We start from the raw sequence: 19,285 nt of genomic DNA, 5'->3' as shown, positions 1-19,285 counted from the left end.
GGAACGTCAGAGGACACGAGGAAGAAGAGAAAGAACAAAAAGTGACAGAACTTAGAGGAAAGACGGAGGAGAAAGTGAATAAAGACGACAGAAGGAGGATGAATAACATGAGAGGAACATCAGAGGACAAAAGGAAAAGAGTGAGAAGAGAGGAGACAGAGATGAAAGAACTGGGATGGAGAAAGAATTTCCTGCTGTAGGTATTTCAGGTGGAGCTGTTGGGTAGTTTGCATCATATTCTATAAGATCCTTTTGCCATTCTCCAGCTAATCCAAGGAGGGTTTAAATAGTTTATTTAGCCGAAGAAGGAGGAGAATGTCGTCATCCTTCAGTTCATCACAAACATTCAAAATCACCACATCTGGAGATACATGGTTTTCACTGGACAGGAAGGGGATGACAAATCTGAAAAGTAATTCAAGCCGTCAGACAAACGTATTTACCTCTGAGATGTGGTGGAGTAGAAGTATAGTTGGATACCACAAGTCCCATTTGCGTGAATGACGCGAGGTGCCTGCAAGACTTTGTGTTTTTGCTTCAGTGACATGAAATAAAAAGTTTCTGAAAGTTGAAAGAAGTTCAGTACTGACTTTAGCTCCTCCACCTTCAGCCACTTTTAGTTTAAATGTCCAGAATAAAAACACTGACAACACAGAGCAGAATGTAAAGTCTGAGATTTTATTGGAATATTTTGGCATTAGATGTTTCATCAACCAAGTTGTTTAGTCAACAACAATCCAAACATAAACTATAAAGAACCATATTTCAAGCTTTTCTAATGTCTCCACAACAGAAATTTAAGGACTGGTCCTTTTTTATGATTCAATTACTACAAGATGCAGAAGTGCACATATCAGCTGCTGTGTTGAACGCCGTCGTGACCTTTCAGTTACATTACAACCTCCCGACCTGCTAATGCTCCCTGCAGGCTGTCCAAATGTCTCCTCGCTGCTTCAGAATAATAAATGTCCAGATTTTCTATATATCAGTCAGTATATTCCAGTGTGTCTCTATCTGTCTGACAGTTGTTTTTTCACTTGTAGTCCAAAATAATTCATCTTGTCTTCTGATATCGGTTTGACATTGAAACCATCTTTTATTTCAAACTGAATGACCGACTTCATTGATTTGCTGATGTCTATTTAACACCAATTCTACATCAAGAGTAGGGTACGTCTACATAAGTTATATACATGAGTTACATGAAATAAACAATTAGAAAACAAACCCTCTTTCTCAAAAACAGGAGAAAATAAAAAGGCGAAACATTTTATTTTTGGGCCTCGAGGAGGTGAAGATGAGAACTTTTCCTCCGGCTCCTATTGGCTAGAGGACAGGATGCAGCAAACAGGAAGTAGAAAGGCAGGAAACACTGCTGGGTACTACATGAACATGTCATCATAGCCAGGCGGGGGCATGTGGTCTGGGTCCGGCCTGAAAAACACAGACGAACGGCACCGTCATCATATTTTCACTGGCTTACTTCTCTGCATGTCAAAATTGATGACTGATAAATAAATTGGCTAATAAATGAATTGTTTACGTCCTAAATTTGAACCTTAACAGATGAACAGGTGATTTGTAAATCCTCCCCTCCCCTCAATAATCAATTATCAGTTATTTATTCAGTTAAAATATCAAACATTTTCTGGTTCCGGCTTCTTTGATGTGATGCTTTTCTCTTAATTATGATTGTAAACGATAATTTCATTTAATTTTTGATTTTGGACTGAGGGTTTTTCGAAGGCATCACTTGTGGAAATTTATGGAGGGCATTTTTCACTATTATCTGACCTTTATAGACTAAATGATTCATCAAAAAGAAATTTGACACATTAACTATAATAACAACAATAAAAACAGATAGTCTCTGATGAGCCTTGTGTCTGTCTCTCTGCTTCATTGGTTGTGAAACTCCACTGCGTAGCGTCGTTTCATTTACCGATGCATGTAGCACACATTGAATGCACCGTACAGACAGAAGAAGTGGTCACGGTAATGTGATTAAATGTGTTAACGTGCGTCAAGATGCCACCGGTGTGGAGGATATTACGTAGAAAACAACAGTGCTTTGATCATAGACTGTGGACTGCAATGCAAGAAGAAGCAAATAACTCTCGTCCCATGAAAAATTAAAAGGGCCGAACTTAGCTTTGTTTGCTGAACCAAAGTGAGCGAAGGTTAGCTCACTAGGGATGTTACTGCTCAGTCAAATAGAAGAAATGACAAGTAACAGCACCTGAAAACAGGTTGTATCACGAACATGTGGTCAGGCAGGATACTGCATCAAGTGCAGGAGTGTCTGTGTTTTGCCCCGGCGGAGGCAACCAAACACTTAATTGGTCTAACTCAGTTTAACTGAGGCTTCATATCAGCTTCAGTTCAACTTAAAAATACATTTTTACACAGAAAGAGGACTGTGGATTCTGCCACTCACACTGGAATCACGTTCGGAAACAAACAAAAACTATTTTCAATGTACATGTGGGCGTGAGAGGATTGTTAATGTGAACTTGTCCTTTAAGAGGACAGACAGAGGGAGGTGTGTGTGTGTGTGTGTGTGTGTGTGTGTCTCACCCTGGTCTGCGTCGTCCGACTGGTCCAAATGGGTCGAAGCGAGCCCCCGGGGGAACAGCTCCTGGAGGCAGGATGTCTGGTATGCCGCTAGATGGGTCAAAACCAGAGCGAGGATAACCCGACCTCAACGGGTCGACTATCATCCCGCCACCGCCGCGAGACCTGGGGGGGGGGGGGGGGGTGTATGAGCAGGAAACTAGTTTTTTATCTGTTCTTTGACTCACTTCTTCCTCTTAATTTCAGTTTAATTTTATTAATGGGCACGACAGTTCAAACCAGAAAAACATCAGGGAGAGACGGAGCCTGTTTTCACATGGATGTAAAATCAACGCTATTCTGACAAAAAAAACGGAACCTAGTGCTTTTACAGGGAAGCTCATGTAAGGGCAATAAAAAAAGCTCAAGCTGATATAAAATGATGTCAAGGCTAAACACAGACTCGCGGTGTGCCACTCGATTGCTTTGGTTTGGTATTTTCTCCACAGTGTGCATCCTGAAGTTGTGATATTTGTGGTTAAGAGCTTCACGTTTAGCGGGCAGAGGGCGTCTGGACAAGCTCCAGTAATCCTCTGCTGTCTGTCTGTCTGTCTGTCTGTCTGTTACTGCGTACGCCGACCAGATTAGAACAAATCCACACACCGACACTTCTTCAACATATTCATCTGAAAATGATTTCCATCACAATAATTTGTGGGATTCATTATGAGGGAGAGAGACGAGACTCACCCAAAGGGGTCCAGATCTGCTCCTCCAGCTGCAAACGGAGGAAGCATGGGGCCGGGCCTAAAACACACACACACACACACACACACACACACACACACACACACACACACACACACACACACACACACACACACACACACACACACACACACACACACACACACACACACACACACACACACACACACACACACAGAATATCAAAACAACTTACAGACTCTGAAGAGGCTCTGGGAAAATTTGATTTCACTATTTTATGTAATATGAGAACACTGGAGTCTTTGTAAGCAGCAGATTTTTAAATGAATTAATAATAATGAATTCATAATATTAATAATAATGGACGATAGATTGAAAAATTGACTTTCAGATGTTTCAACTGGGAATCAAAAATGACTCTCAGGTTTGTGGAAATCAACTTCGCGTTAGTAGACAGGGAAGCTAACAGTCAAATAATGTGTTAGTTATTAAAATCAGAGGCAGGTGTTTAAACGTGAGGACATACAGGACTTAATGCAACAGAAAGAAACTGTACTTCAGCACAGTAGGTGGCGACATGCACCTCTCACACAGGTTTGTAGCCACCATTCAACAAAGAAGAAGAATCCAATCCATTTTATTGACCGCGCGATTAATGGAGGAAAGATTAATCATTAATGAACGTTAGTGTCATCCATCCATCCAAGTTCAATGTATTAGAAATCTAATCCTAAAGATCAACATTATCTAATGTTACCTAATCTCAGCTATCCCTTTAGTGACTATAGTTACTCTCAGTGAATCAGGCTGGAGTCTTTCTGGTGGGAAAACAGTTTGTAGGCAAAGATCTTTCGTGTGTTTTTGAATTATCCATCCCTCCTCCTCCTCCTCCTCCTCCTCCTCCTCCTCCCAGTCTCTCTTGCCTGTTTCCACACTTTCTGCAGCTCTGACTCAGTTATTGCTTTCTCATTCATCATTCTTTGTCTCTTTCCCTCTTTGGGTTTTTCTCCCTTTGCGTCTTTTCTCTCTCTCTCTGATTTCGGTTTACTTTTTGTCCATCTGTCATTGTTTTCATCTCGCCCCCTCCCTCCCTCTCTCTGTCTCTCTGAGGACGAGGAGGCGACAGCAGCGAGGTCGATAAAGTGCTGACATCACCTCGCATCTCATCTGATCGGGTCACAGCTAAGAGGATGGGGGAGGAAGGGGACGGGGGAGGGGAGGGGAGGCAGACGAGATGAAGACAGAAAGACAGAGTGATTGAATCTCTCTCACACACACACACACACACACACACACACACACACACACACACACACACACACACACACACACACACACACACACACACACACACACACACACACACAAGCTGCCCGAGCTCTGCCCTCCTTCACTCTCTGCTGTAGTCGACAAACAGCTCCTCTGTCTAGACTTTCAACACGGCACACACACACTCAGCACATCCAGGGGTGTGTGTGTGTGTGTGTGTGTGTGTGTGTGTGTGTGTGTGGGTTACACACAGGGACCTATTTTAAAGTCAAGTCCTTCATGTGTTTGTTGTGTTTTTGTTCTCTGTTACACTTTATCTCATGATATTTGAAAAAGGACAATCCACCTAAATTGTTGCTATAAATGCAATTGCAAAAAATAACGTTAACAGAAAAGAACTGACAGCAATCAATGTGTATCGTCACTTATTTAACCAGCTGTTCATATCAACTTTGTATGTTTTGATCATGATTATTTAATTCTCGCTGAGACGCCAGAAGACGAATAAATATGACGACGGGGTCGTTTCATTTCAAATATCAAAAGCTGGTTTACATGAGTGATTGTGTAGAAACACCAGATAATGTTGAAAATCGAGCATATTCAGAACCTTGAAGACATAACGGTTTAAATTAAACATTTTCCTTCCAAGACTTTGTTCAAACCCTGAATGTCCATCTTATCCTGAATTACTCGATAGATTTACAGACAGAGTAACAAATAGGGCCTTTTGGAGAATAGAAGGAAAGGGAGAAGCAGCAGGACAAAGTAAAGTTGGTCATCGTGCTGAGAATTTCTTGTTCTGTTACTTCCTGCAGTATTTAAAACGTATCTGCTGACAAACATGACTAAGAGTCTACAGCCACGCTAGCTGCTCTGTGACGCTGTACTTTTTACACATCGGTGCAAGACGACATGCTGATGTTCAGCAGATATATTGTTTACCACGTTCACATTCATAATTTAGCATGTTAGCATGCTAACATTTGCTAGGGGCTGATGAGAATGTAATTAGTTTTCCAAGTATTTAGTCATAAACCAAAGTATCTGATTATTGACTTTCATTATTTATCAATGAATCGTTTCAGGTACTCAGGATGCAAACAAACTGCCTCTTGATCAGACAATCAAGTCTACACTTTTCAGAAGGTTGAACTTTTTATGACTAGATTTATTATAATCTAATGCACAATAATGCATGCAGAAGGTTGAAACCTCTCGTTGATGCTGTAATTAAAACTTAGATACTGTTTCTCAATATAATGAAGAGTATTTGAGGCCTTGGATTCATGCCAGTAGATTTAAGAGCTTCCAAAAAGAATTAACAACGCTACCATTAAGGCTCTATGTGACCTCGCCCTGTGCTGCCGTCTGCTCCTTTCTACTTATGGGAAACACAAACATGACCTGGTTCCCTCAACTATTCTCCACTGTGTTTGCTGGAAGCTGATGAAGGAGTAAACAGGCAAACTGATGAAGACAGTATAGAGTTAAAGTGCTGTTTGGTGGATGGCATGCATGGATGCATGGAAAACGCAGCAGTGGAATCATTAATAAAGTTAGCTATTTAAAATGAGCTATTTCGTTGTAAGTGAGCCGGAAAATGCCTAAATCCAGAAATGCTTATGTTCTCAATCAATGAGAAAATTGCAAACATACTGTTCTGAAATTAGACAATGACCAAATTAAATATCAGTATATTTTGAAATATAATATATAAATAGCTATTGTTGCTTTTAGCAGATATTTACACATAAGAATACTTTCTGTGTAAAGGTAAGTTTGGAGTGTAAGATATTTGGCAGACAGACAGACAGACAGACAGACAGACAGCTTCCTGTCACTACCAACCAGTGTGGCTGTGTTCCCTGGTGAGGACGTCTGTTGGGGATGCGGAGGGGGTCGTTGTCCTCTCCTCTTCGTCTCTGCTCCTCCTCCTCCTCCCTCCGACTCTTCTTCTCTGCCGTCTGTCCTGTCGGTCTGTCCCGGGAGGGCAGCAGCTGAGTCTTCACCTTCTCTGACAAACTGTCTGCATCCTTGAACACACTGCAAGATACAACTTGCTTTTAACTTAATTCATCAAAATAAAGTTTACTAAGCCTCTTTTTCTTGTTTTGTTCAGTTGGATCTTAACTCTATTAAGAAAAAACAAGCGACATCTCCTCTTCACTAGACTGTTTCACTTTCATATTGGCTGTTCATTGAATGAAATGAAACAGCAACCATCATAATCAAAATGCCAGAAGACAAACTTGATCAGAAAGACAAAAGCATATTTTCTGACATGTTACCTGATAACTACGCCTTGCACTTTCTAAAAAATACTTGGCAGGTGATTGGATGAACCATCTGTCTATCACTGCCTATCGCAAATCCAGCTGCCTTGCATGGTAAAGTGGAGCCAGTTGGTAAACCAAACTCTTGCTGAAGCTAGGCGGGAGAAGAGTGAAAACATCTTTTCCATCGAGAAAAGCCATCAGTGCCGTTCTTTCCTCCTGATTCAATGAAGAAATACTCTCCAGTTCTGATAAACCTGATGCTTTAGCAGGGAAAGAACAGCCACTTCTCACTGTCGTCATACGTAAACTACGCCCATAGCTGCCAGCAGTTCCTCATAGGAGCTCCTGATTGGTCCAAACCACTGTGTTTTGGCCATACACAGACATAAATTGAAGCCTGACAAGAAGGATTCTCATGTGATCTCGTGAATCCAGCTGCCTCACAAAGTAATCTGATAGTTGTTGAGGTATTTCAGTTTGAACCAAAGTAGTGGACCGACCGAGTCATCTCGAGAACCATGCCGCTAGCACTAGTCACACAAAAGTCACACTTTCTACCATGAAAAGTCAGAGGAAAGTTAGAACAATTCATCCAGAGGAGAACATGAATATCCGTACCAAAAAGAGGTAAATAAAATGAGTCTCCAAACCAGTAGAATAAAAAAGGATCATACACCAACCTGTCAAATGTGCGCAACTGGTCAGCATCCACGTGATCGCTGATGTTCACCGTCAAGTCTGACACCTGCTGTGTGCTGGAGTTCTTCACACACAAACACATACAGAGTACATGCATTAAAAAGACAGAAAGACCAACACCTGATATACACTTGTTTCTCAAAATAAAACTGACAGGCTTTTAATGAAGGCTAACATGGGAAGACTGAAACAGAACACAGCTAGGAGGATTTACCGTATTACACACGAGCCTACTGAGCCAAAAATAACCACTGAAATCTGATCCCAACATGTCAGGCCAATGGTAAACTGAACAGATAACAACATTAGAGACCGGCTTAATATCAGAAAATGTTGTTCTGGCTGACCTCCAGTGGTCAGTGCAAGTTCTCATCCTGCTGCAGTGATGTAGAAGTGTACTATGTACACTGTGACATCACTATTGGGTTTGGTCAGAGGTGCAACAGACTTGAAATTTTCAACCAGAATAGGTCAAACATACAGGTTATACAGGTTTTCAGAGAGTGTGCAGAAACACACTGTATGACACTTAAAAGTAGAGAAACATTTCTGGGCACACTTAAGTGCATAGTAACATTATAAATGCAGGCAATGCAGAACTCCCAACAAAGAAAGTTCCACAGATAGACACAGCTGAGGAGAAAAAAGACCACGTCAAGAATAATGTTGGACCAGCAAACACTTTCTGGTCATATCGCAGTTGAACAGATGAAAATCTGTGCTAAATCCTCCAGGGTGCAACTACATGAGGTGTGGATGTTTGAGAGCCTTCCCTAGGGGAGAAAAAAGTACACTGGTCCTAAGTCAATGCTTTCAAGAGTCTGGGGACTTTGGACTGTTCCCAATTCTTCTTTTCTATATGGACATGACAATGTTTCAACCACAGAGGGTCTTCCTCGGGTATGTTTGTGTAGCTTTGTGCAGATAATTGTTAGTCAGTACCTGCAAAGAATTTATGCATATGCCTCCTGATAATTGACTTTTTGATGAACCTTACAGGAATCATGTCAATAACGAGGAAGCATTTGTTTCTATGACTGGAGCATATTCTTACTGACTTGTTCCATCATTCGATGCTTTAAGCTAGTTGTCTGTCTGCAGCGTGCACAGAGTCTCCTCCAACATTAAGCAAGCCAACAGCATCAACCTACTTGGCTTTCAAAACATATCTATAAGCTGGGGGACATTGGGCACATTTCCCTATATGTTGTCAGCTGTGCCTACCATCAGGTTGAAGATCAATGTGGAGTCGACAGCGATGGCTTTGAGCAGTAATTGGGTTTCACTGTCGATGGCTTTATATCGCAGACTGTACAATTCCTTGTTGCTGCTCCAGTCTGCAGGCAACAACTCTGACTTCTTATCAGTGCTGCGGGGCTGGAGGTGGGAGAGACACAGAGCAGAGAGAAAAACAGCAACAGAAACAGGGATAAAGAGAGGGAAAATAACGGGGGTTAGATGACAGTGAGAGTGCATAATAACAATGTCAGGACAAACTCACCAGAATTTGTCTGCGACCAAACCAATGTGGTGCTCTAGTATGACTGGCCCCAAGTGGCACAACACTAAGTTAGCTAGCTACAGATGACATGACAGTTTTTAGAGCTCGTCGCAGCAGCTCTATTATAAAACAACTGCTGGTTGTTTCTGCGTCAAACACGACAGCTTGTAAAACAAAGCTTAAATAGGTCTGTCAAACTATTACAGTTCGCTATAACGTCAGTTGCATACAGTAGGTAATCCTCATTTAGGAAGCTAGCGCTAATCTAAAATGAGCAGGCAGCAAATTAGCGAGGACAGAATTCCATTGAAAAAAATGACAATTTAGGTTCTGCCTGAAAAGCACAGCTCAATGACCTCAGTAAAAACAGACCCAGAATCTTAACCTGAACATTTAAGAGCCATTCTTCAACTCGGTGTATAACTAATTCACAAAGCAGCCGGTATTTTGCTTAAACGTTAATGTTAATCCCAGGACCTTCTACATATGAATTCTATCTCTAAATTACAGCGAGCCGTGGAAACGTTTGTCCTAGAACTGATTCATAAATCGTCAATATACAAATTTCCCCAAAATAAATTACTACTGCGATGATGCCTGGCGATCAAAGTAGGGTTAAGGTTAACGTTAAACGGCTGGGTGTTGAACTGAGTTTGGTGTGACGTTTGCTAACGTTGTCTCTGCAAGACATCACAGATATAGTTGTTGTCGCTAACGCAACGTTAAGATTGTTTTAGCTAATGGTAACGTTAGCTTATTTAACTTACCTCATCTCCAGACCCGATACACCTGTATCCACTCTTTATCATTTCCCAGTGAACAAAACACACAACGGCGTCCTGTGGACAGTTAATACTGCTACTGACACAGGTATATAACACCTCTAAGCCTGCCATGTTTTGTAATCTAATGACTGTAGCAACATCAATTGATGTTCTGGTCAAGAAATGAAAACGAAAGTCTTGACGGCAGCGCAACGGCGCAACGCTCCCAGCAACAACATCCACTTCCGGTCTGCACTTTTCAATATAAAAGCACCAGCGAAAAATTGATGTTTTGATGACAAACGGTGCTGGCTACCAACAAAGAACAACTTTCAATAAAACGTGAAATACGAACAACACGAACCAATTAAATGTGTTATTGATTATTAATTAATTTGACATTATTGTTCTATATGTGGTTATCATTCATTTTAGGAAATCTTTATTTGAAATAGACACTGTATGCTATACATCTCAGAGCTTTATAATGTCTTTACATGTCATTGGGCCTTAAATGTTGCTGAAAATAAGCCTAAATCATTTTTTGGTTAATTTTGTTTTAATAAAATGAAAGTATCCTTAGCGGAAAACCCGTGGTGTTCTACGTCTAACTTTACATAGCTTTGTCAATTGTGTTTTGATCCAACACATAAAGAGTCCCGGAGTGAGAACATGCTTTGGATTTATAGTTCCGCTCTGTAAAAACCTATTCTGCAGTGGCTTACTGCCTACTGATTTATTGTTTCTGATTGTACGAGAATGTTTAAAATGTAAAACGAGGCAACTCTAAAAACTGGTTAAAGAGCAAAAATACATCTTTGTACAAGCAATAATATACATAGTGTTAGCCACCCATGAATAAAATAATAGTCAATTTGAATTTTAAAACATAATATGAACACTTATATGCTACTACTACTACTAATACTACATAATAATAATAATAATAATAATAATAATAATAATAATAATACTTTGTAAAAAAAGAAAAAAGAAAAAAAGACTTGATTTCCTATCGAACACCTCGCAGGGCGGAGAGGGCTTCCTTGTCAAGATGGCGGCTCCCTTGACACTACTTTTGATTTTAGCCGTTACAATTCGTGCAGCTCTTTACAGATCCAGTTTAGCGGACGTAATTGCGGAGAGAGTGGAGGTTGTGTCTCCCCTGACCGCCTGGAAAAGAGGTAAGCGAGGGTTTAACCGCTTTTTGTGCCAGATTTCTCGCTAAACGCCGCTCAGGTTGCTTCCTCGCCTCGGCGCTGTTACCCGGTAATTGAGTGAAGTCAGTAACGCCGGTTTGGCGTTAGCTACAAAAACCTGGCTTTGCAGACCATATTTAGAAAGTTCACGAATGCAATATTGAGGGGAATATAGCAGCTTCGTCGTGATTTCTGTCGCTGAAGATTGAAATGAGTTTCGACTATTTCCTGGTTATTTCTCATGGAGGTTCTTCGGTATGTTTGGCTTCTGTGGTTCAAAGATGCAGGTGCAGCAACCAGCAAGAGCGCACCAGAGTCTCTACCGGTGCGGAAATTAACCGAGTACCTTCCTCAAGTACTGCTCTAATACACAATTTTAAAGTACCCATACTTCACTCGAGTACCTACATTTTCAGAGGGTTTATCTTGTCTCTACTACATACTTGTACTGCCTCTATTCCTACAGGTCTAATTAAACTACTGTACATTTTACTGTGCTGGGTTTATCTAACAGATGTCAAGAGAAACCAGATTAGGTTAAAATCTCACATGCAACCATTTTCATTTCTATCTAAGTCAAATGTTTTCCTTTTGATCGAGTATTTTTCCATTGTGGTATTGATACTGAGTCTTTTCTGCACTTCTGTTTGTTCTTTGTTCTTAATTCTCTATTTGTTCAAGTTCAACAAGCAGGAATGTTATTGTTAAAAAGAAGAAACACAGAGTAGAAAATAAAGTTAACACCAAGTTAAATACACCTATATGACATTCGTCGGCTTTTGTGAATCTGTCAGTCTCACCTGAGAGTTGATTGAGATTCCAATACTTGATAAACCTCTCAGACTTAAAATGGTTCCAATACAGATTTTTAGCTAATGTGAAACGTTTCAATTCTTTAAGGAAGTATTGTTTTATTTCTATATGTAACATGAAAATATGAAGCATTTTTTGGCCTTTTCAGCTCTGGTGCCTCATCCTGAAGTGAAGGTGCTGCTGTTTGTTGAGCCACCCTGAGGTTTTTGAATCAATGGACACACACAATATAAACATGAGATGGATAGTGTGTGAATTAGCCTACATGGAGACACCACAACCCTTCATGAATTGTTCATTAGGGCAGCTGTAACAGGAAGTTGCTTCTTTGTAGGACGGCTCTGTAGCCGCAGCTCATTAAAAGAAGGGAAACATTATCATGACAACTTCGTTTGTTTGTCTGCAGTTGTTGAAGGTTTGGCTCTGCTTGACTTGGGAGTCTCACCGTACTCTGGAGATGTTTTCCATGAGGTGAGAGATGAAAACACACACATACATGACAAACATGACAAAGGCGTAATTTCCACTGGGGCAGGTTGTTTTCTTTACTAAAATCTTTCTAACGAGCAGCAGTGGGGGTGCAGTGAATTTTGTCCAGCAGGCTACATACAATCTTAACCTTCCTTGTTGGTGGAGGTTGTTGGCACTGAATGGAGCCTGAAGGGAAAACCTGCAGACACTGTTCAGGGCAGAGGAAGTACCTCTAGATCCTCTGCATGTTTTTTGGATTAAAAAACAGACTTAGTAGTTAGAGGAAGTGGCATCACATCAGAGGTAGAACAATGTCAGTCAGTAGAAACAATTTTAGCTACAGGATCTAAAGTGTGTGTGTGTGTGTGTGTGTGTGTGTGTGTGTGTGTGTGCGCGTGCGTGCGTGCGTGCGTGTGTGTGCACAGGTACCGCACAATCACACTAATGTGTGGATAAACATGTTTGATTGTCCCAGCTGCTTGTATGTGTTTGTGTTCTGATCCCAGATGTCATTTTCTTTCCTCTTCAGACTCCTCTCATCATTTACCTCTTTCACTTTCTGGTGGACTACGCAGAGATAACATTTATGGTGAGCACGAAAACGAGAAACAAGTTATTTTTTTGTATTTTTTTTTGGAATGTATTTATAAGCCAATCAAGAAGTCACATTTTGGTGTGAATATTTTCAGCACAGTATGAATACCAACAAACATTTCTCTTTTGAGCTGGAGCGTAACGACATTTTAAGCATTTGGGCAAAAAACCCCAGAAAGAAATGCTAATGCTTTGGATTTGCTCTGGTGAATTTAAGAGAGAGCACAATACTTTAATTTAACTGCTCTCCCTGTGATAGGAATTTATGGGTATTTTTAAATTTATTTTGTTATATTTCAGAGGCTCAGCTGTTCATTCTGTCTTTCTGTCTCTTCAGTTAGCAGATGTAATCACTGCTGTGGCTCTCTACATGGCAGTGAAGGACTACAACAAACAAGTGGTAAGAAAACAGTGTCTTCAAAAAATACAGAGAAAATAAATGCAAAATACAAATATTTGGATATTAAAGGGAAATTTCAGTATATTTCAACCTGATACAGCAGATTAAAAAAAATACCAGGATATCCCGTAAAGTAAGGTTGGGCAAAAGCTGATATATTTTCTGAGTGGAATCACATCACGATAAACACATGAAAGCTGTAACATCTAACAAGAAATGTGTCACAACTATTTTCTTGTTTCACTGCTACATGGCTGAGTTATGATCAGTTATGCGTTGTATTTTCCTGTCCTTGTAGAAACATCACATATTAGCGACATATTTGATGTGCTGTTGATGTTGTTTCAGTTCAGAAAGCAGAAATATGCTTTGGAGGCAGACCGCTACCCCCTCGACTGTCTGGAGCTCATCAGAAGCCCCAATGAGATGTACTACATCCCGCTGAAAGTAGCCATGTTGTAAGTACCACACACACCCCTACCAGATTCAAACCAAACATGTTTCCATGCGACAAACACCCAACTATAGTCAGATGTCAGATTATGTCTGTACTATGTCAGATCAGGTGATCATGGTGCGTTAAATTCTCACCGTGACTTGGTTAGAGACTTGTCAGACTGCTCGCTGAACCCTGAGCAATCAGCCAGGATGGGCAGCTACCATGGTGTCGCTAAGCATCTTGTAGACTTCATGCTAGTCAAATTTACCTGCAAAACTAATGACATTCCCATCAGCCTGTACTTTGTGATTATTGCTAATTAGCAAATGTTAGCATGCTAACATGCCAAACTAAGGTGGTAACCTAAAAGGTCTTGAAGGAAATACCACAGCCTTCAGAAAAGTATGCATGTAGTTTTATCATCACATGTCTTTTATGGTCTCTTCTTCTTTCACAGTTACCTGTTGAACCCGTTCACCATCCTGTCCTGCGTCGCCAAGTCGACCTGTGGTCTGAACAACTCTGTCATCGCCCTCTTCATCCTCTCTACAATAAAAGGTAACGTTTGATTTTTCACTACAAACGTGACATTTTTTCTGAAGGCCTTCCACATTTTTGGATCCATGACTGCCATTTCTAGCTGAGTGGGACATTAAATGAGTACTTAACATTTCTCTTGTCTTTTATTCAGTTAAGATCCTTCATTAAGGAATGTCACCACCAAGTTTTTTCTGCTGTTTGGCTGAAGTAATTTCACTGCAGGGGCTACCACAGTATTGCAGTCTAGTAATTGCTTTGACTGAAATATTTTAATTTAGTTTTCAGGCATTTTGCTGGTGCTCTCCTCCAGAGCAACTTAAAATGACTGCAACAATAAAAACATGACGTGATTATGTGATTTGAGTAATTCTGTGTTTTTGTTGCAGGAAATGTTTTGCTGAGTGCCATATTTCTGTCCTTGGCCACATATCAGTCCATCTATCCTCTGACTCTGTGCGCTCCAGCGCTGCTGTATTTGATGCAGGTATGTCGTATATGAATGGACACATGCATATTAAAAGAGTGTGTAGGACAGATTGTTTCACTGTCTTCATCCTTTTTTATTGCTCATCCATCATTACTGTTATTTGTCCCATCCTCTTCATTTTCTACTGCTATCCCTTTTCTGCTTTATCACCAATTTCTTCTTCCGCCTGCCTCGAGACCCGTCTCACCATCTCTCCTGGATCTAAACCTTTTCATTAATGACTTTCCATGTTTCTGTTTGTCCTCCCCCAGCGTCAGTACATCCCGGTGAACTTGCGGCGTGCCAGCTTCTGGTGGTTCATCGTGCAGTATGCCTTCATGTACCTGGGCAGCCTGTTCGTCATCGTCGGTCTCTCCTTTTTCCTGCTCGGCTCGTGGGACTACCTGCCGTCTGTCTACGGCTTCATGTGAGCGATGAGCTGAAAGCTTAAATTCACAGAATGCGAAACTGTATGATGTTTGTATGATGTGTGACGAACCAGACATGACAGAAACTGAGATAGAAGACCTGCTTTGTTCTCTCTCCTCCTCCTCCTCCTTCTTATGAATAGCACAGTTGAGCTACTGGAAGTCTTAGTACAGTGAATGAACTGTTTCACACTGAACACAGCAGCATAATGATTCAGACAGGAAGTTGAACAGTGCACACTGGTTATAGCCTGCTCCTCTAAGGTGGGGTTTTACAGCACTGGAAAGTTCTCACAGCAGCAATAACTCCTTCTCTGTCTCTGTATGAATAGAAAACAGCAGAATTGATCGATATATCGGCCTGGCTGATATTATCACTCAGTTTTAACTCATCATAGTTAATATCATGATCAGTGTATATTAGAACAAGAATGTTAATTTAGAAACTGTCATCATTACATAGTTTGTCCACCAGGGAGCACTGACAAGTTTATTCTTTTACTGTTAAATGTCCCTCTTGTTACATATCATGGTCTCAATTATTTAATGATTTCATTTAATCAACTTCATGCCATGTGTTTTTGTTTAAAATTGAATATTGGCTGATTGATGTCCTCAGCTGCAGTGTGACCGTCTGTTTCCTCTCCCTCCAGTCTCTCAGTACCAGACCTGACCCCGAACATCGGCCTCTTCTGGTATTTCTTTGCGGAGATGTTTGAACACTTCCGCCTCTTCTTCCTCTGTGTCTTCCAGATCAACGTTTTCTTCTACACCATCCCTCTGTCCATCAAACTCAAGTAAGTCCTCTGTCTCACTTGCACTCCATCTGTCCTTCCAAGTTAATACAAAGCTGCTGTTTGTTCTTTTTCTTTTTATTCTTTAACCTAAATCTGAGTCAGTCTTGCTGACCGATGTGTGTCTGTGTTACAGGGAGCATCCAGTGTTTCTCATCTTCATGCAGTTAGCTGTGATCTCCATCTTTAAGTCTTACCCCACTGTGGGAGACATCGCTCTCTACCTGGCCTTCCTTCCTGTCTGGAGTCACCTGCACAGATGTGAGTGTACAAAACACTGGTTTCCACCTTATGCTACGTTTAGCTTGTAACAGGTGATGTCCCGATCAAGTTCCTTTTTGTTTGTTTTTTAATTATCTGTGACATTTTATTGTTTAACTCCATAAAAATAAAACATAAAAATGATCATACAACAACAACGACCTCTCTCCTGGTTTCTCTTCCTGTTCAGTCTTGAGGAACATCTTCCTGGTGTCCTGCGTCCTGCTGGCCTGTTCGGCTCTGTTCCCGGTTCTCTGGCACCTCTGGATCTACGCCGGCAGCGCCAACTCCAACTTCTACTACGCCATAACGCTGCTGTTCAACGTGGCACAGGTAGGACAGTCTGGGCGGCAGCCAGGGGGAATTTGTAGATGGGCCTTTTTCCACTGGAGACATTTTGACATGTCACAGTAGGAAAATCATGGGTGTAAATAATAACACGGATGAGACTGAATTCCATTTAGCTGCTTCACTTTCAGGATCCTGGTATTAAGCTCACTAAGACACCAGGAAGTTACTGATCCCAGTTAAGAAATCCCACCATATAACCCTCCTGTAAAACAGCAAGCTGTCGTTTTTACACTTCAGTTTTTGTACAGGAAAACAAACGATGCATAACGTGTTAATTAGTGAGCGTTAGAGGCTCTGGTAGGTGGATTTTGTTTCCTTAAGACAGAGCCAGGCTAGCTGTTTCCAGTCTCTGTGCTAAGCTAAGCTAATCAGCTGTTGGTTCAAGCTACGGTGAATATTTTCCCAAAATGTAGAACTTTTCCTTTAATGGAACAGGCAGCCTCTCAGGCCACTTCTTCCTGTCACATAGAGAGAATAAACATCTTATTCGTTTTTCTCTTAATTATTGGTCAAACATAAAGTTAGCTAAATTTATCTTAGGTCTCAGTGGATCAGCAGTAAGGAATGCACATTTTAGTTTTCGTTGCAGTAAGTCATCTCATAAAGGTGAAGGGAGACTGTCTGATTCTGTTATTTTCTATTCGTCCTTTTCGGCTCGCTCATACCATTATTCAAATAAATTACTGATGAACAAAATTACTCAAACTCCTCTTCTTAATAACAGGAATTAATCGGTGTCCTAATATTTATTTCCCCTCAGATTCTGCTGGTGTCGGATTATTTCTACGCCTTCCTGAGGAGGGAACACCATCTCAGCTATGGACTGTATCTGAAGAGGAAAGATGGCTCCGAGGCTACACTAGTTCTGAAATAAAACGCACACACACACACACACACACCTGCACACACACCTGCACACACACTGATATGCACACCACCTGGCTGGCAGCCTCTACCAGGAAGAGAGAAACTGCTCGAGGTCTCACTTCTCATCCTCACAGGGAACAAACACAAGCTGAGGAGGATGAAAGACTTTCAGAGCCACACTGGTCCTCAGACAGAACATTAGCACACATGCAGGGAGTGTGTCCGGTACAACGTCGTATGCAACTGTCACAACACTCAACATGACAGACACATGCAGAGATGGGATGTAGAAATCTGACTCCTGCCATGTGACACAAACAGACATCAAAGAAACATCTCAATCTTCTTTTCTCTTTCTCCTCTGGAGCGCTCTTATTTTGAAGCCTCACTCTACCTGCGAGGGTGGCTTTTATTGTGAAGCCTTCTTCCTCCCGACACTGGAAGCATTTTATTTTGATGCTCTGTTTGTTTATCCTGCAGCTCCGTCCTGGACAGCTTTTATTTTGAAGCACCCACTCTCATGCAGCTTTTTTTATGGAAGGAAATGTCACTCTGAGGGGGCTTTTATTTTGAAGCCTTTTTCCTCTTTAAACACCAAAAATGTGGGAAACGCCCACTGATTTGACAGTTCCTGATATCCCATGTTGTTTCACCTGATTACGTTTGTGTGAAACGTTTTCTTTTGAGGTGGAAAAAGAACCATTTTTAAGGGGTTTATTTATCTGTCTCTCACCACTTCCTTACTGTTTGCATTTCGTCCTATACACAGTCTGCTCTTTAATGAACAAATTCCAGATGGTCAGTGTTGCATCTCATCGCCAGTGAAAACCAGTCAAACCAATACTAACCTCATCATGGTTCCTGAAACAAAAGTTGGGATACTCATCAGTAAACCCTGCACAGGTCCTGTTACCACCTGACGGAGCGCAACAGTGAACGTGTTTTAACAACTGAAGTGCTTAAGTTGAGGATCTGTGGGGAGCACAAAGTTACAGAGTCCTGCCGTGTCCTTGTGTTTCCTGCTGGTCTAAATTACAGCGTCATAATATTTAATCCTCATATAAGTTTTCACAAAGGACACAATTCGAGCCACAAAGCAAAGTTTGGGCTCATAATTTTCCACCAAATGAATCACTAACATCTAAAGATTCATATTTTCCTCTTATTTCTGCACGCATGATCAAAGTTAATATAATGAAGTTATTGTTAAATTTAGATTTAACACGTAAAATGAATCATTCCCTAAACACGTACCTGTCATTTAGTGTTTCCCCGTCAGCGACGTCGGAGTTCTGGACGTGAGGTGACCGATGTAAAGGACGAGTTAGATGAGAAGATCTGTATCGCTCTCGTGTTTGTACGGTAAGCCTGAAGCTACAGCCGTTAGCTTAGCTTAGCATAAAGACCAGTTACTTCCTCGGTGTCTGCTGGTTGCCTGGCAACTGGTCCAAGACAAGAAATAGTCTGAATAGGCGAATTGTTGTTTTTACGCTTCTGTACAGATTAAACCAACGTGATGTAACATGTTCTGAATCTGAGTTTTGGAGGTGCTGTTAGGTGGACTTTGTTATACTTGGACAGAGCCAGGCTAGCTGTTTCCCACTGTTTCCAGTCTTTATGCTAAGCTAAGCTAACTGGCTGTTAGCTAGAAATGTGAGGGCGGTATCGATCTTCTCATCGAACTCTCAAGTGTATAACTATTTCCCAAAATAGCAAACCTTTTCTTTAAATTCTAAATTGAATCTGTCCAACGTGACACGAATGCAGCATAAACGCCTCATTATACTCACGACGTGTCCCAGATCAACACTACACTATCTGTATAGTACTTTACTGCTTCATACTAACAGGACATGATACAATACGTC

The 19,285-nt window shown here is 41.1% G+C and overlaps 2 protein-coding genes across 2 annotated transcripts; one reads left to right on the top strand and one right to left on the bottom strand.

Moving 5' to 3' along the window:
• Positions 1 to 657: 657 nt before the first annotated feature.
• On the bottom strand, positions 658 to 9,936 carry psmf1 (proteasome inhibitor subunit 1). The gene is made up of 7 exons (XM_070902369.1): positions 9,798 to 9,936; positions 8,754 to 8,906; positions 7,511 to 7,593; positions 6,403 to 6,597; positions 3,304 to 3,360; positions 2,578 to 2,739; positions 658 to 1,434 (listed from the first exon to the last, which is right to left on the bottom strand). The coding sequence occupies exons 1-7, from the start codon at positions 9,924 to 9,926 to the stop codon at positions 1,383 to 1,385; spliced, it is 831 nt and encodes a 276-aa protein (XP_070758470.1). The 5' UTR covers positions 9,927 to 9,936; the 3' UTR covers positions 658 to 1,382.
• Positions 9,937 to 10,848: 912 nt separating this feature from the next.
• Positions 10,849 to 17,449, top strand: pigu (phosphatidylinositol glycan anchor biosynthesis, class U). The gene is made up of 12 exons (XM_070902368.1): positions 10,849 to 10,978; positions 12,213 to 12,277; positions 12,807 to 12,870; positions 13,213 to 13,271; positions 13,620 to 13,729; positions 14,168 to 14,268; positions 14,637 to 14,734; positions 14,989 to 15,143; positions 15,798 to 15,941; positions 16,075 to 16,199; positions 16,390 to 16,532; positions 17,311 to 17,449. The coding sequence occupies exons 1-12, from the start codon at positions 10,849 to 10,851 to the stop codon at positions 17,422 to 17,424; spliced, it is 1,308 nt and encodes a 435-aa protein (XP_070758469.1). The 3' UTR covers positions 17,425 to 17,449.
• Positions 17,450 to 19,285: the final 1,836 nt, after the last annotated feature.

Source organism: Enoplosus armatus, chromosome 3, assembly GCF_043641665.1.
Source record: "Enoplosus armatus isolate fEnoArm2 chromosome 3, fEnoArm2.hap1, whole genome shotgun sequence".
Classification (NCBI taxonomy): Eukaryota; Metazoa; Chordata; class Actinopteri; order Centrarchiformes; family Enoplosidae; genus Enoplosus; species Enoplosus armatus.
This window is presented reverse-complemented; position numbering and strand designations above follow the sequence as displayed.

Coding starts and splice junctions, on each gene's coding strand:
- psmf1 (XM_070902369.1), bottom strand. CDS start 9,926: ATGGCAGGCTTAGAGGTGTTATATACCTGTGTCAGTAGCAGTATTAAC. Junction 8,907..9,797: donor GTATCGGGTCTGGAGATGAG/GTAAGTTAAATA, acceptor TCCCACCTCCAG/CCCCGCAGCACTGATAAGAA. Junction 3,361..6,402: donor CAGGGAACACAGCCACACTG/GTTGGTAGTGAC, acceptor TGTGTGTTTTAG/GCCCGGCCCCATGCTTCCTC.
- pigu (XM_070902368.1), top strand. CDS start 10,849: ATGGCGGCTCCCTTGACACTACTTTTGATTTTAGCCGTTACAATTCGT. Junction 14,269..14,636: donor CATCCTCTCTACAATAAAAG/GTAACGTTTGAT, acceptor TTTTTGTTGCAG/GAAATGTTTTGCTGAGTGCC. Junction 14,735..14,988: donor CGCTGCTGTATTTGATGCAG/GTATGTCGTATA, acceptor GTCCTCCCCCAG/CGTCAGTACATCCCGGTGAA.